At 41.6% G+C, this 16993-nt stretch overlaps 1 protein-coding gene across 6 annotated transcripts in view; it reads left to right on the forward strand.

Moving 5' to 3' along the window:
- reps2 (RALBP1 associated Eps domain containing 2) overlaps positions 1-13398 on the forward strand; it is a 37359-nt gene extending 23961 nt beyond the window's left edge. For 3 of the 6 annotated variants that reach the window (XM_047374778.1, XM_047374780.1, XM_047374779.1), the window contains exons 16-19: positions 1612-1692; positions 1784-1920; positions 6795-6900; positions 7241-7455. In XM_047374778.1, coding sequence (XP_047230734.1) covers positions 1612-1692; positions 1784-1920; positions 6795-6900; positions 7241-7411 — 495 coding nt within the window. In that variant the 3' untranslated portion in view covers positions 7412-7455. Of the gene's footprint in view, positions 1-1611; positions 1693-1783; positions 1921-6753; positions 6901-7240; positions 7456-12965 lie in introns of those variants that run through there. The other 3 variants (XM_047374782.1, XM_047374781.1, XM_047374783.1) reach the window with 3 other exon arrangements.
- Positions 13399-16993: the final 3595 nt, after the last annotated feature.

Consider the following 16993-nt stretch of genomic DNA (forward strand, 5'->3'; position numbering starts at 1 on the left):
AAAATATCTGAACATGGGCTCTTAAAGACTGAAGTTGGAGACCCCTGATCTAAACACTTCCATTGTAGCTATGGCTTTATTAAGTGTCATTGTCCTCTAACAGGTCTCCTTTGAGAATTGCCCTGTATTCAGCTCCATTCTTCCAGTTCACTCTAACCAGCCTCATTATCCCTGCTAAAGAAAAGCATCCCCACATCCTGATGCTGGTACCACCATGTTTAACAGAGGAATGATATGTTTAGGCTGATGCACGTTGCTAGTTTTCCTATCACTCAACACTGTTTGATCTGTTGGGATCAGATTACCCCCACCCCCCCAAGAGATTGAAGGCTTTAACATAACATCTGTATTTACACAAACATTTAAATTAGGCAGACTCTGTTTTTCAGTTACGCAAAGACCTCTGAGAGCAATTTGTTACACTTTTATTTAGGGGTGTCTAAGCTGGCTGAATACAAATCGATGACACACAGTTCTGCCTTCTTAATTGTAGAAAATGCTGAAACGTTTTTCTCTCTCTTCACATTTATGCACTGATTTGTCCTGGTCAATGACATAAAATCCCAATAAAATGTTTTAAAGTTTTTGGTTTGTGTTGAGGCAAAATGTGGAACTGTTCAAGCAGGGTGAAGACTGTTGAAAGGCACGGCGTGAAGCACCACAGTGTCCAGAAAGTGTAGTCTGCCTTGAGTCAACCTGAAAGTGAAAGCTTTACTCTGAGAAAGAAAGTGTGACAGAGTTTTTTACTCATTGTGCCCAGTTGGGAGGAGCTTTACTGGTTTTTGCACCTCATCAGTCCAGAAAACCTCAGCTGTGTTTTAAAAAGCAACTCCTCAGAAAGTGACCGTGATGGCACATCCAGCAGCCATGACCTACAGCTGATGTGACCACACCTGCTGCCCCTGGGGCTAATAAGCCTTCACTGCAACTGCACAAACTACTGGAGTGCATGAAAATGTTTTTATGCTGCGGTCTTGTTTCACATGCAGTCAGTAAAAGGAGCATTTATCCGAGAGTCCTCTACATTCTCAGCTTAATGTATTTTGAGGTTTCTTGGTTACAGTTAGGAGAAGAGTCTGTTTAAACCATCAGAGACTTTCAGCTGCCACTAAAATGGAGGCAGCGACCCCTTTAGATTAGTTCTTACAATTTACTGCCATCAACATTTAACAAAATGTTCTGCCATCTTTTAAATCCTTATAGTTTCAACCGAAACTGACCCATAAAAAAGAAGAAATTAAGAAGTGCAGTTAATGAGACTTTTCCTCACACTTTTGCACTGTTAATCTCTGCTAAATGAAAACAGGTGACGATAAATCAAACATTGTGTCTGCAAGACGAGAATGGCTGAAATGCTGCAAGTAGGTGTAGTAAAAGTAAGTTAATCCATCATGGCTGCCCTAGAACAAGCTAGAAGCTGCTCCTGAAGAGCACTACATCATGGCCCCTGCAGGGAAGGTGCTGATTTATCGCCGGTCGGAGCAGATGCATTTCTTCCTGCCTCTTTATAGCTGCTCTTTCGTGTCATTTCACCCCATCATGACATCAACACTCCACTCCTGCAGGGAGAGCTCCTCCATCATTGATTTCCCATCTTTGTTTTGGTTGCAGGAGGAGAGCAGCATAAAACTGGAAGAGCAGGGCTCGAGGTTTGGACTGAGTTCTGAAGACCTGACAAGTACTTCCAAACAGGTCAGAGCTGCTTACAGACCAGACATGCAAAACCTGCACCACTTCATGCAATTAGTTTATGTCTGTGTTTCTGTGTCTGTTGACTTTTCAGGACGTCTCTGGCACTCCTCACAGTCAAGCACCACAAAAGCCGATTCGAAGGAAATACCACCCAGAGAGCCAGAACCTGGAGACTGGATCTCCTCCTCCTGCCATGCCTTTTCCTCCGCCTGCCAAACCAAGCCAAAAGTTAGTAAAGGATTTAAATTCTGACACTTTACCATTTAATCAGGCTAAGGTTGCCTTTGAGAAGTGGTAGCTAAACCTTGGCCTTACACAATTATTCATAGCTCATCAACGTTTCCATGTTTTGTCATGTTTCAACCATCAATTCAATGTGAGTTATTAGGATTTTAAGTGATAGACCTATGAAAAGTTGTAGGTTGTTTTTTCACCATTTAAATTTTGAAATGTGTGGCATGCATTTATGTTCACCCCCAGAGTCAGTATTTTGTAGAACCGCATTTTGCAGCAATTACATCTGCATGTCTTTTGGGGTATTTCCTGCTACACATTCTTAATTTGTTTTGGCCTGAGCTTTGACTGGACCATTCTAACACAGGAATATACTTTGATCTAAACCATTCCATTGTTGCTCTAGGTGTATATTCAAGGTTGTAGTCCTGCTGGAAGGTGAACCTCCACCCCAGACTTAAGCAGGTTTTAACAGGTTGTCGTCATTGTTCAGTATTTAGCTCTGTCCATCAACTCTGACTTGCTCTTCTGTTCCTACTGGAGAAACGTTTCCCCAAAGCATGATGTTGCCACCACTATGTGTGACCATGGGGTGATGGATTAGTTTTCCTCCACCTATAGCATGCATGTATGCCAAAATGTAAAACTTTGTTCTCATTTGACCAAATCTCCTTCTTCCACTTGCTTCTGTGTCCTCTGCATAGTATGTGACAGACTGTAATCAGCTGCTTTTTTTGTCACCTTTCCATAAAGGCCAGATTATAGATCTGAGGTGTTAGGCCTTCACAGAACAGCTGTAAATGGGAAAAAATATACTCAGAGGGAATATTTTCAGATTTCTTTTGTACAATTTCAATGCCATGTTACATTTTTCTTCCAGTCCTCATTTAAAAGCACTGCTTTTTGTTGGTCTATCACATGAAACCCCAAAACAATGCAGTTAGGTTTGTGCTTTTTATGCAACAAATGTTGTAAGGTTTAGTGGATATTATCAAATCAAAGTCAAAATATCAGTGTGTGTAAAATTACAATTGCAAAGAACTGCTTGTATGCAATTTTGGAGGGAATTATATTTAAATGGTGAGACATTTATGCTTTGCATATTGTTCTTATATTTGGACAGCTTGATGGTACCTCACTGATCATAATGCCTGCACCTGATGTATATCTTTAATTGATAAAATGCTAAGGCTCTCAGAGTGGTATAGCTGTTTACTGGTAAAAAAAATTAGCAAATCTTTAATATAATTGTAATTAAATATGTTTCTGATATCGTGCAGCTCTAGGGGATATGAATATTTTTGCAAGTCACTGTATTTGAAAGTGGGTGTATATTATAATTAAGCAAATGTTCTATAAAATGGCACGATTTAATTTCTAAACTGTCACTGCTTTTAAGGTCCCTTGTACCGGAGCAGTTTATTCCTTCAATAACCAATAAATACGGTGCTGTAGAGTGTTAAAGTCAAGGTGAAGAGACAGTCAGAGCAAATGCTCATATTTCTATGTTTATTAAAGATGAAAATGAACCTCTATTTGCTGGCATGTTGATGATAACATGTAGATCTGGTAGCACTGCCATCTAGTGATCAAAGTCATGAAATAGTAATAGTGAGAGATCTTTTCAAAATGACTTGTTTGGCTTACATTATTGGACTCTACATCACCCTCCACAGTTATTGCCCCACCCCTGTAAAAACTTAATTAATCTTTTATTGCTGTTATGTAAATCTACATAAACAAAACAAACCCACCCATTAACTTGAGTAGATTAGTTAATGTGAAAAAATATCCTATGTTCATAAATTACTGCTTCAGCTATTAGCACACAAATAATTCCTTTAGGTCAGAGTAAAGTGCATGGAAGCAAATAAATAATCTATGACTGGCTGTTTTCCTGGGATGTGATCATGACTTGAGATATACAGGTCCTTCTCAAAATATTAGCATATTGTGATAAAGTTCATTATTTTCCATAATGTCATGATGAAAATTTAACATTCATATATTTTATATTCATTGCACACTAACTGAAATATTTCAGGTCTTTTATTGTCTTAATACGGATGATTTTGGCATACAGCTCATGAAAACCCAAAATTACTATCTCACAAAATTAGCATATCATTAAAAGGGTCTCTAAACGAGCTATGAACCTAATCATCTGAATCAACGAGTTAACTCTAAACACCTGCAAAAGATTCCTGAGGCCTTTAAAACTCCCAGCCTGGTTCATCACTCAAAACCACAATCATGGGTAAGACTGCCGACCTGACTGCTGTCCAGAAGGCCACTATTGACATCCTCAAGCAAGAGGGTAAGACACAGAAAGACATTTCTGAACGAATAGGCTGTTCCCAGAGTGCTGTATCAAGGCACCTCAGTGGGAAGTCTGTGGGAAGGAAAAAGTGTGGCAGAAAACGCTGCACAACGAGAAGAGGTGACCGGACCCTGAGGAAGATTGTGGAGAAGGGCCGATTCCAGACCTTGGGGGACCTGCGGAAGCAGTGGACTGAGTCTGGAGTAGAAACATCCAGAGCCACCGTGCACAGGCGTGTGCAGGAAATGGGCTACAGGTGCCGCATTCCCCAGGTCAAGCCACTTTTGAACCAGAAACAGCGGCAGAAGCGCCGACCTGGGCTACAGAGAAGCAGCACTGGACTGTTGCTCAGTGGTCCAAAGTACTTTTTTCGGATGAAAGCAAATTCTGCATGTCATTCGGAAATCAAGGTGCCAGAGTCTGGAGGAAGACTGGGGAGAAGGAAATGCCAAAATGCCAGAAGTCCAGTGTCAAGTACCCACAGTCAGTGATGGTCTGGGGTGCCGTGTCAGCTGCTGGTGTTGGTCCACTGTGTTTTATCAAGGGCAGGGTCAATGCAGCTAGCTATCAGGAGATTTTGGAGCACTTCATGCTTCCATCTGCTGAAAAGCTTTATGGAGATGAACATTTCATTTTTCAGCACAACCTGGCACCTGCTCACAGTGCCAAAACCACTGGTAAATGGTTTACTGACCATGGTATCACTGCGCTCAATTGGCCTGCCAACTCTCCTTACCTGAACCCCATAGAGAATCTGTGGGATATTGTGAAGAGAACGTTGAGAGACTCAAGACCCAACACTCTGGATGAGCTAAAGGCCGCTATCAAAGCATCCTGGGCCTCCATAAGACCTCAGCAGTGCCACAGGCTGATTGCCTCCATGTCACGCCGCATTGAAGCAGTCATTTCTGCAAAAGGATTCCCAACCAAGTATTGAGTGCATAACTGTACATGATTATTTGAAGGTTGACGTTTTTTGTATTAAAAACACTTTTCCTTTATTGGTCGGATGAAATATGCTAATTTTGTGAGATAGGAATTTTGGGTTTTCATGAGCTGTATGCCAAAATCATCTGTATTAAGACAATAAAAGACCTGAAATATTTCAGTTAGTGTGCAATGAATCTAAAATATATGAATGTTAAATTTTCAGCATGACATTATGGAAAATAATGAACTTTATCACAATATGCTAATATTTTGAGAAGGAGCTGTATGCCCTATTCTCTTAGCCACTCTTCAACATAGGACAGACAAGAGAACATACTATTGAAGTAAGGCAGAAGTGTGTTGATCTTAGGAATTGGCTACAAGGAAATGGCTACTCTCCTATCTTGTCCATATCCACATTCAGGGCGATAATTACATAGTTTAAGCCAAGTGGACCTGTGACAAACAAGCCTGAATGAGGACCCTTGTTTATGGGAGGCTTGTCATTAAAAGCCTTTTCTGTCCTACCACCACAAATGGAAACATGTAAATTTTTCTAATTTCTACTGGGATTTTAAGTGAAATTGTGTAGATCTAGCATGAAAAGATGTAAAAAGGTACATTATGACACTGTTTAGTACAGTGGTGGATATGTGATGCTGTGGGTCCTTTTTTATTCCAGAGGCATTGGAATCTTGTTATAGTATACAACAAGGTGAAAATTGTAAACTGTAAATAAAAATCTGATGGAGAGAACAGAAAACGGCTCACCATTGGGTCTTTCAGCAGAATAATGATACATATCATATTAAATCCAAACACAAATGGTTCACCAGACATAAAACAAACTTTTTTTCTATGATCGTCTCTGTCCGCAGACCTAAATCCTACAGAACCTTGCTAAAGCCTTCATGTTGACATTATGCTACTGCAGTGAAGGCTAAAGGCTTTTTACACCTTGTTACCAGGGGAACCAGTTTGTGTAGAGGTTGTTCTGTTTATGAACACAGATTTTTGGCTTTAGTAACCTACAGCATTTGTAATTTCCTATTTTTATTTTGATCATCTGCTACCTGTCACTGAGGGGCATCAGTGTCATGTAGCAAACGGTTAGATAGATTAACCTTTGCTGTCTAAGAATGACCAAATATCTAAATTGTATCGTACTGTTGCTCATGTTAATTTGCTTTTATATTCTACTTCATTTACTGCTAGGAATTTTGTGTAATAATGACATTGGTTTGGGGCAAATGTAAGGAATTTGGATAAGCCCGTACTCGGTTCCCTAATGTGGGAGAATCCATGAAATCCACCCAGAAAGGGCAATTTATCTGACAAAAAAAAGCACTATTTCACCATAATGACTTTAGCATGTGTCCCTCTGTCTCCTTGTTGCCCAGACAGCTCACTGAAGCAGTCAGTAAGTAGAAGATGGCCATCAATAACTGGCAGACTCCATGTAGACACATGTGGAGCTGTTAGTGTACAATGTTTGGAACAATTCACTGCATTTGCAAACTGATTAAACCTTTTTTTAATAAACATTTTTGCATACTTTGTGTTTTGTACCTGGAAAGAGAAGTATAGAAGCTCATACATTTGGATAATCCTCTGTCAGGCTGCTGTCACAACAGAAGAGAGAAATCCAAATGGCAATCCGTAAGAACCGGGAAACCAACATGGTGTTGAGGCGTCTCAACAGCGAGCTCCAACAGCAGCTTAAGGTGAGCACATTTATTTAGATCCCAGAGCTCAGTTTGTGGTTATCAATTCTGGATAAGTATGCAATTTGATTTCAGGATTTTTTTAGGTCTGGATAAGTATGGAAAAAGAAAATAAAAGAGTGGAAAATATTTGTATTTCTAGACTTTTTTCTGTATCCCAGTTTCTAAATGTGGTGTCCTTACTTTTTTGTCTCCTTCCTTTCTTCCTCGCGTCTTTCTCTATTTCCTCGAATACTTCTTTGTCATTCCTCCTTCTCTTCCATGTGTTCTTTTATTATTTCTTTTCTTGTCCTTCCTTGCCTTCCTACACTCCTTCTTTGTGTCCTTCCTTAATTCACAGCCTTCTATGTCTCCTTCCTTCCTTTTATCTTTCCGTACCATTACTTCATTTGTTTCTTTCCTTCCTTGTGTCGCAACTCCATTCTACCCCTGTCTTTTCTTCCTTTATTTCTTTCAATCTTTCCATTATTTACATTTTTGTATGATTCCTTCCTTTCTTTTTTCTTTTTAGGCATTTTCTCCATTCTTTCCCTCATTGTATCCATCCATCCATCTGTCCATCCATCCATCCATCCTTCCATCCATGCAACCATCCATCCATGCAACCAACCATCCATCCATCCATGCATCCATCCATGCAACCATTCATCCATCCATGCCACCATCTATCCATCCATGCAACCATTCATCCATCCATACAACCATCCATCCATGCAACCATCCATCCATCCATACAACCATCCATCCATACAACCATCCATCCATGCAACCATCCATCCATCCATGCATCCATCCATGCAACCATTCATCCATCCATGCATCCATCCATGCAACCATTCATCCATCCATGCCACCATCTATCCATCCATGCAACCATTCATCCATCCATGCCACCATCTATCCATCCATGCAACCATTCATCCATCCATGCAACCATCCATCCATCCATGCAACCATCCATCCATCCATGCAACCATCCATCCATCCATACAACCATCCATCCATGCAACCATCCATCCATCCATGCATCCATCCATGCAACCATTCATCCATCCATGCATCCATCCATGCAACCATTCATCCATCCATGCCACCATCTATCCATCCATGCAACCATTCATCCATCCATGCCACCATCTATCCATCCATGCAACCATTCATCCATCCATGCAACCATCCATCCATCCATGCAACCATCTATCCATCCATGCAACCATTCATCCATCCATGCAACCATCCATCCATCCATGCAACCATCCATCCATCCATGCAACCATTCATCCATCCATGCAACCATCCATCCATCCATGCAACCATCCATCCATCCATGCAACCATTCATCCATCCATACAACCATCCATCCATGCAACCATCCATCCATCCATACAACCATCCATCCATGCAACCATCCATCCATCCATGCATCCATCCATGCAACCATTCATCCATCCATGCATCCATCCATGCAACCATTCATCCATCCATGCCACCATCTATCCATCCATGCCACCATTCATCCATCCATGCCACCATCTATCCATCCATGCAACCATTCATCCATCCATGCAACCATCCATCCATCCATGCAACCATCCATCCATCCATGCAACCATCCATCCATCCATACAACCATCCATCCATGCAACCATCCATCCATCCATGCATCCATCCATGCAACCATTCATCCATCCATGCAACCATTCATCCATCCATGCCACCATCTATCCATCCATGCAACCATTCATCCATCCATGCCACCATCCATCCATCCATGCAACCATCCAACCATCCATCCATCCATGCCACCATCTATCCATCCATGCCACCATTCATCCATCCATGCCACCATCCATCCATCCATGCCACCATCCATCCATCCATGCAACCATCCATCCATCCATGCATCCATCCATGCAACCTTTCATCCATCCATGCAACCATCCATCCATCCATGCTACCATCCATCCATACAACCATCCATCCATGCAACCATCCATCCATCCATGCATCCATCCATCCATCCATCCATCCATGCAACCATCCATCCATCCATGCAACCATCCATCCATGCAACCAACCATCCATCCATACATGCAACCATCCATCCATACATGCAACCATCCATCCATCCATGCAACCATCCATCCATCCATGCAACCATCCATCCATCCATGCAACCATCCATCCATTCATGCAACCATCCATCCATGCAACCATCCATCCATGCAACCATCCATCCATACAACCATCCATCCATACATGCAACCATCCATCCATCCATGCAACCATCCATCCATGCAACCATCCATCCATACAACCATCCATCCATGCAACCATCCATCCATCCATGCAACCAACCATCCATACATCCATGCAACCATCCATCCATACATGCAACCATCCATCCATCCATGCAACCATCCATCCATGCAACCATCCATCCATACATGCAACCATTCATCCATCCATGCAACCATTCATCCATCCATGCCACCATCTATCCATCCATGCAACCATTCATCCATCCATGCCACCATCCATCCATCCATGCAACCATCCAACCATCCATCCATCCATGCCACCACCTATCCATCCATGCCACCATTCATCCATCCATGCCACCATCCATCCATCCATGCCACCATCCCTCCATCCATGCAACCATCCATCCATCCATGCATCCATCCATGCAACCATTCATCCATCCATGCATGCATCCATCCATCCATGCATCCATCCATCCATCCATCCATTCAACCATCCATCCATGCAACCATCCATCCATCCATACATGGAACCATCCATCCATACATGCAACCATCCATCCATCCATGCAACCATCCATCCATCCATGCAACCATCCATCCATCCATGCAACCATCCATCCATACAACCATCCATCCATGCAACCATCCATCCATCCATGCATGCATCCATCCATCCATGCATCCATCCATCCATCCATTCAACCATCCATCCATGCAACCATCCATCCATACAACCAACCATCCATCCATGCAACCATCCATCCATACAACCATCCATCCATGCAACCATCCATCCATCCATGCAACCAACCATCCATACATCCATGCAACCATCCATCCATCCATGCAACCATCCATCCATCCATGCAACCATCCATGCAACCATCCATCCATCCATGCAACCATCCATCCATTCATGCAACCATCCATCCATTCATGCAACCATCCATCCATGCAACCATCCATCCATCCATCCATCCATTCATGCAACCATCCATCCATGCAACCATCCATCCATCCATGCATCCATCCATCCATCCATCCATCCATGCAACCATCCATCCATCCATCCATGCAACCATCCATCCATCCATGCAACCATCCATCCATACAACCATCCATCCATGCAACCATCCATCCATCCATGCATCAATCCATCCATTCATGCAACCATCCATCCTTCCATCCATCCATCCATGCAACCATCCATCCATGCAACCATCCATGCATCCATCCATCCATCCATCCATCCATCCATCCATCCATGCAACCATCCATCCATCCATCCATCCATCCATGCAACCATCCATCCATCCATGCAACCATCCATCCATACAACCATCCATCCATCCATGCATCCATCCATCCATCCATGCAACCATCCATCCTTCCATCCATCCAACCATCCATCCATCCCTTCATCCATCCTTCCTTTCATGCATCCATCCATCCTTCCATCCATCCTTCCATGCAACCATCCATCCATCCATCCATCCATCCTTTATCCACCCTTTCATCCATCCATGCAACATCCATCCATCCTTTATCCATCCTTCCATCCATCCATTACTCATCCATCTATCCATGCAACATCCATCCAACCATCCTTCCATCCATCCATACTTCTAGTCTCTAGTATTTTTTTAGGTTCCATATATAAATCCTGACCATGGTAGAAACATCTGCCATAAGTTGATAGTGAATTTCAGTATTTTGTATTTTGTAATAAATGTTAACGACTTGAAACTCTAGAAAGCTGAGTCTGAAAAATGCAGAGGGACTGGGGGTTACCCACAAAGTGCTTTTCTGAGGGACTGTGAGTTTATCTTTGAGAACTTAATGACATTCCCTGCCCTCCGACTCCTCTGGGAACCTTGAATGGGAAAACCATCCCTTCACAGCTTAAGGTGCGCATCTGCAGGGCAAACGTTTAACACAAAGAGTGACGTTTAAATCTGACAGTTCAATCAAACAGCAGGGACAAAGGTTTTCACCCAGTTTTAACCAAGGACACAGGAGTGTAGTATTGTTTGTGTAAATTCTCCTCATTTTCAGCTGACAGAAAACACTCCCACTGGTCCAAGTTGGTGAAAAGCCCCCGAGCCCGACCCCTCTGCTCCCTCCCTGACCATCACTCATAGCAGAACTAATGGCAAAGACTCGGCTGTTTGCATTGGGGATCTGCCTGTGGCACACACATTCGCACTGCGAACACATGCTGCATGCCTGTCATTCTCCCTGTAAGTGATCCAAGAGTGAAACCTTACAGCGCTTTTATGGCTTTAGTACAGAAGAGGCTAAAGAATACAAAGCAGGAGAGGGTGAGCAACAACTCCTATCTTTTGTGCCATTTCTGGCATTTCTTCCATCTCAGAGTTTAAGCTCTTATAATCAGGTTCTCCATTTTCTAAAAGGTCACCTGGGATCATTTATACTCATTCTAATTCTGCTCTGTCCCTAAAGCATTCAAGAAATTCTGCAGAGAAAGGCATACACATCTTTATTTAGTGCCTTGTTGGAATACCAAGCAGGCACTGGCGCAACTGTGCTCTTCAAAATACACCCTGGACTGGTTAGGCATCTGACTGCAACAGGGTGTGTGATTATAGAAAGAAGGCAGTGACTATTATGAGACACCTTCTCATTCAGAAAGAATGAGTCCCTACACCCTAATCTTTGGCTGGTGCTGCACATAGAGCATATATTCCACCTTCACGTCATAATCTATTCCAGGTGTGGAGATATGAACCATGACCATTTATTGTTTCTTCAGGACAAATCCAAAGGTCCTGCAGTGTTTGAAGTCGGAACATATCTGATCTTATCTCGGTGTGTTAAACAACTTCATATTCTTCATATTTAGGGGCCTCTCTGGGGGATTTGCTATTGCAAGGTTGTGTTTCTAATAAAGGAATATGTTTTGAAAAAATATTTACACACTTTGAAATTTTCCACATTTTGTCATGTTTCAACCACAAATGTTTTGTGATTTTAGGTGATCGATCAACAAATATTAGTGCATAATTGTGATGTGGAATGAAAATTATGTGTAGTCTCCAAATCATTTTACAAAGAAATATTTGCATTTGATATTTGATACCCCTTAATAAAATCCCTTGCAATCAACTGCCTTTATACGTCATGTAATTAGTAAACAGAATACAGCTGATTCTATTTAATCTTTGTATAAATGCAGCTGCTCTGTGAAGGCCTCAAAGGTTTGTTAGAGAACATTGGTGAACAAACAGCATCATGAAGACCAAGGAACACCGCAGACAGGTCAGGGAGAAGGATATGGTGAAGATTAAAGCAGGGTTAGGTTATAAAACAAAGATGCTTTGGACATCTCATGGAGCACTTTTCCATCCACCAATCGAGAATGGGAAGAGTATGGCACACCTCCAAACCTACCATGTTACTGCCCTCAGCATAAACATACAGGCTAGGCTAACTAGAGAAGCAACCATGGTAGCCTTTGGAGGAGCTGCAGAGATCACCCCCCCACCCCATTAGTTCCCTTAAATGGTTTATGACAAAATTTAGATCGCCAATATATCACTGCTACATTAGATCATATTGGGCTTTTGGCTCAGCCATGAATGGTACTTGTACTTTTTGTTCAACCCTCTGAGTTTATGAGGAAACAAACAGACCAGCCTTTTGAGGCTGCAGGCCGGCTTGTGTTCCCAACTGTAGTCGCCATGGTAAACAAAGCAAACAAGGTTATACGTGCCTGAGGTGGAACTTTTGTTCAGTGTGAACTTATCAGAGGTCATGCTTTCTTATGTTTGGCTGCAGGTGGTTCACCAGGAGAGAGTCACCTTGGAATCCCAGCTGGAGCTCCTTCGGCCTCTGGCCTCTACATGACCGGGTCCTGAGGTCTGGTTAGGGTCATTGAGCCGGCCTTGCACAAAAATGCACCAGCTTGGATTCTGTTAAAGAACATTTGAAACTGAAGGTTGTTTTTCTTTTAAATGTCATGTGAATCTCAAAGGGCTCAGACATTTTAGAAGCAAAAATGAATTGTTGACTTGACAGGAATCATTGTTTAATCATAAACTCCTGTCCCATCTCTGTAGATTAGATTTAATGATAACGTGCAGGAATGAATTGTGTAATCATATATTAGCACATGTAAAATATCATGATTCTAATTTATTTTTTTCCTGTCTGATATCCTGTTAGTTTGTACATGTAATAGTTTACAGCAAATGTAGTAGTTTGCACACATTCCCATGAGTCTGAATGTCCATTTTCTGTGGTGATCATAAGAACTTGTGTTTTAAATTTAAAGGGCGTTGCGTTAGTCCCCACATACATGATCTAAAACAGATAAAGGTGCTATACAGGTCCTTCTCAAAATATTAGCATATTGTGATAAAGTTCATTATTTGCCATAATGTCATGATGAAAATTTAACATTCATATATTTTAGATTCATTGCACACTAACTGAAATATTTCAGGTCTTTTATTGTCTTAATACGGATGATTTTGGCATACAGCTCATGAAAACCCAAAATTCCTATCTCACAAAATTAGCATATTTCATCCGACCAATAAAAGAAAAGTGTTTTTAATACAAAAAAACGTCAACCTTCAAATAATCATGTACAGTTATGCACTCAATACTTGGTCGGGAATCCTTTGGCAGAAATGACTGCTTCAATGCGGCGTGGCATGGAGGCAATCAGCCTGTGGCACTGCTGAGGTCTTATGGAGGACCAGGATGCTTCGATAGCGGCCTTTAGCTCATCCAGAGTGTTGGGTCTTGAGTCTCTCAACGTTCTCTTCACAATATCCCACAGATTCTCTATGGGGTTCAGGTCAGGAGAGTTGGCAGGCCAATTGAGCACAGTGATACCATGGTCAGTAAACCATTTACCAGTGGTTTTGGCACTGTGAGCAGGTGCCAGGTCGTGCTGAAAAATGGAATCTTCATCTCCATAAAGCTTTTCAGCAGATGGAAGCATGAAGTGCTCCAAAATCTCCTGATAGCTAGCTGCATTGACCCTGCCCTTGATAAAACACAGTGGACCAACACCAGCAGCTGACACGGCACCCCAGACCATCACTGACTGTGGGTACTTGACACTGGACTTCTGGCATTTTGGCATTTCCTTCTCCCCAGTCTTCCTCCAGACTCTGGCACCTTGATTTCCGAATGATATGCAGAATTTGCTTTCATCTGAAAAAAGTACTTTGGACCACTGAGCAACAGTCCAGTGCTGCTTCTCTGTAGCCCAGGTCAGGCGCTTCTGCCGCTGTTTCTGGTTCAAAAGTGGCTTGACCTGGGGAATGCGGCACCTGTAGCCCATTTCCTGCACACGCCTGTGCACGGTGGCTCTGGATGTTTCTACTCCAGACTCAGTCCACTGCTTCCGCAGGTCCCCCAACGTCTGGAATCAGCCCTTCTCCACAATCTTCCTCAGGGTCCGGTCACCTCTTCTCATTGTGCAGCGTTTTCTGCCACACTTTTTCCTTCCCACAGACTTCCCACTGAGGTGCCTTGATACAGCACTCTGGGAACAGCCTATTCGTTCAGAAATTTCTTTCTGTGTCTTACCCTCTTGCTTGAGGGTGTCAATAGTGGCCTTCTGGACAGCAGTCAGGTCGGCAGTCTTACCCATGATTGGGGTTTTGAGTGATGAACCAGGCTGGGAGTTTTAAAGGCCTCAGGAATCTTTTGCAGGTGTTTAGAGTTAACTCGTTGATTCAGATGATTAGGTTCATAGCTCGTTTAGAGACCCTTTTAATGATATGCTAATTTTGTGAGATAGGAATTTTGGGTTTTTATGAGCTGTATGCCAAAATCATCCGTATTAAGACAATAAAAGACCTGAAATATTTCAGTTAGTGTGCAATGAATCTAAAATATATGAATGTTAAATTTTCATCATGACATTATGGAAAATAATGAACTTTATCACAATATGCTAATATTTTGAGAAGGACCTGTAGATTACATTTTCCATCTTAAAAAATAAATAAATGCACATTTGTTACAGTGGGAAATGATGTAGGAAATGATCAAGTATGTAAGACGAAAATGCAGAACGACACACTGAAGAATGTTAACTTCTCCATGTTGGTTTGTATCAGAGTCTTGTGTCTTTTGTTTAAACCTTCCTTTTATCGGTTTTTATTGATACATGTTGGCATATCTGTTACTGCATGTGTGCTCAGAATGTTGTGTGCTGGACTGTAAGAATAACCTGAAATCATGCACCAATGAGCTCTGGGCTTAAGATGCAAATCAAAACAGTCAATAAAGTTGTCTATTTTTATTGCTTGAATCGCCTTTTTTTTTTATTGCAGCTACTGCAGAATCAGTGTGCAAATCTAACTTGTTGCTCCAAATGCCAAATGTTGGGGGTAACCTGAAACTGTCCAATAAAATTATTGGTTTTGGGACCTAAATCTCTTCTTGATCGCATGTAAATCTTCCTGTTAGGGATGGGCAACTATTATACTGTTTATCCTTATCTGGATTCCCTTTCATTTTTCTTTTGATTTATTGTGATGATAAATTCTACATTATGATGTTTGCTAACCCCAAAACTTACAAATACTCTTGGGATTGTTACTTTTTTCAATATTTCCACTGTAGGTTCCAGGATGGCAGCAAAAAATAAAATCTGATTAAATGCAATGATTGTGTGCTGTTGACACTAAAAAAAGCAGTGGTGTCTAATTCCAGTCCTTAAGAGCTGTTGTCCAGCATGTCCTGCAAAAAATAATTCATTCTCATTTGCCCAAATTGTTGCATTTGTGGCAGCAGCGCTGTAATAACAGGGACACTGAGCCATTCCCTTCTCTGAGCTGCTGCTGGAAGTTTAAACTCTGCTAACATGGTGAGTACAGCCAGCAAAAAAATATATGCAACCGTCTTTAGCTGACCAAGCTAACACAAAACCATTGTTCAGAGGTAGTTTCCCTATAAGGCCGACAGACAGGAGAAAATTAAATGTTGAACGGTGCCACATGCTAGCTGCGCTAACACTATGATACTGATGTTTAGGAGCAACTTAAAAAGGTCAGTAATTAATCATGTTTTTTGCTCTTAACTAGAAAGAATCCTGTGCCTTCAAAAAAAAGGTTGCAGCAGAATCGAAAATGGTTTTGATTATCAAATATCCTGTCATCTTTATGAAGTAGGTGTGTTGCTTCTAATCCACCTCTATTTTGTAAACTGTATTTATTGGGATAAAGGTGATTCATCTGCAGATTAAATTATGTATTTTATAGCATCAGATGTGTAAAAAAGGCAAGGCTGGAATTTTATTAACTTAAATCCTCACATTTTCATATGCTGCTGAAATTAAAGCAGATACAGGTCCTTCTCAAAATATTAGCATATTGTGATAAAGTTCATTATTTTCTATAATGTAATGATGAAAATTTAACATTCATATATTTTAGATTCATTGCACACTAACTGAAATATTTCAGGTCCTTTATTGTCTTAATACGGATGATTTTGGCATACAGCTCATGAAAACCCAAAATTCCTATCTCACAAAATTAGCATATTTCATCCGACCAATAAAAGAAAAGTGTTTTTAATACAAAAAACATCAACTTTCAAATAATCATGTACAGTTATGCACTCAATACTTGGTCAGGAATCCTTTTGCAGAAATGACTGCTTCAATGCGGCGTGGCATGGAGGCAATCAGCCTGTGGCACTGCTGAGGTCTTATGGAGGCCCAGGATGCTTCGATAGCGGCCTTTAGCTCATCCAGAGTGTTGGGTCTTGAGTCTCTCAACGTTCTCTTCACAATATCCCACAGATTCTCTATGGGGTTCAGGTCAGGAGAGTTGACA

Source organism: Girardinichthys multiradiatus, chromosome 9 (genome assembly GCF_021462225.1).
Source record: "Girardinichthys multiradiatus isolate DD_20200921_A chromosome 9, DD_fGirMul_XY1, whole genome shotgun sequence".
In the NCBI taxonomy this organism is placed as follows: domain Eukaryota; kingdom Metazoa; phylum Chordata; class Actinopteri; order Cyprinodontiformes; family Goodeidae; genus Girardinichthys; species Girardinichthys multiradiatus.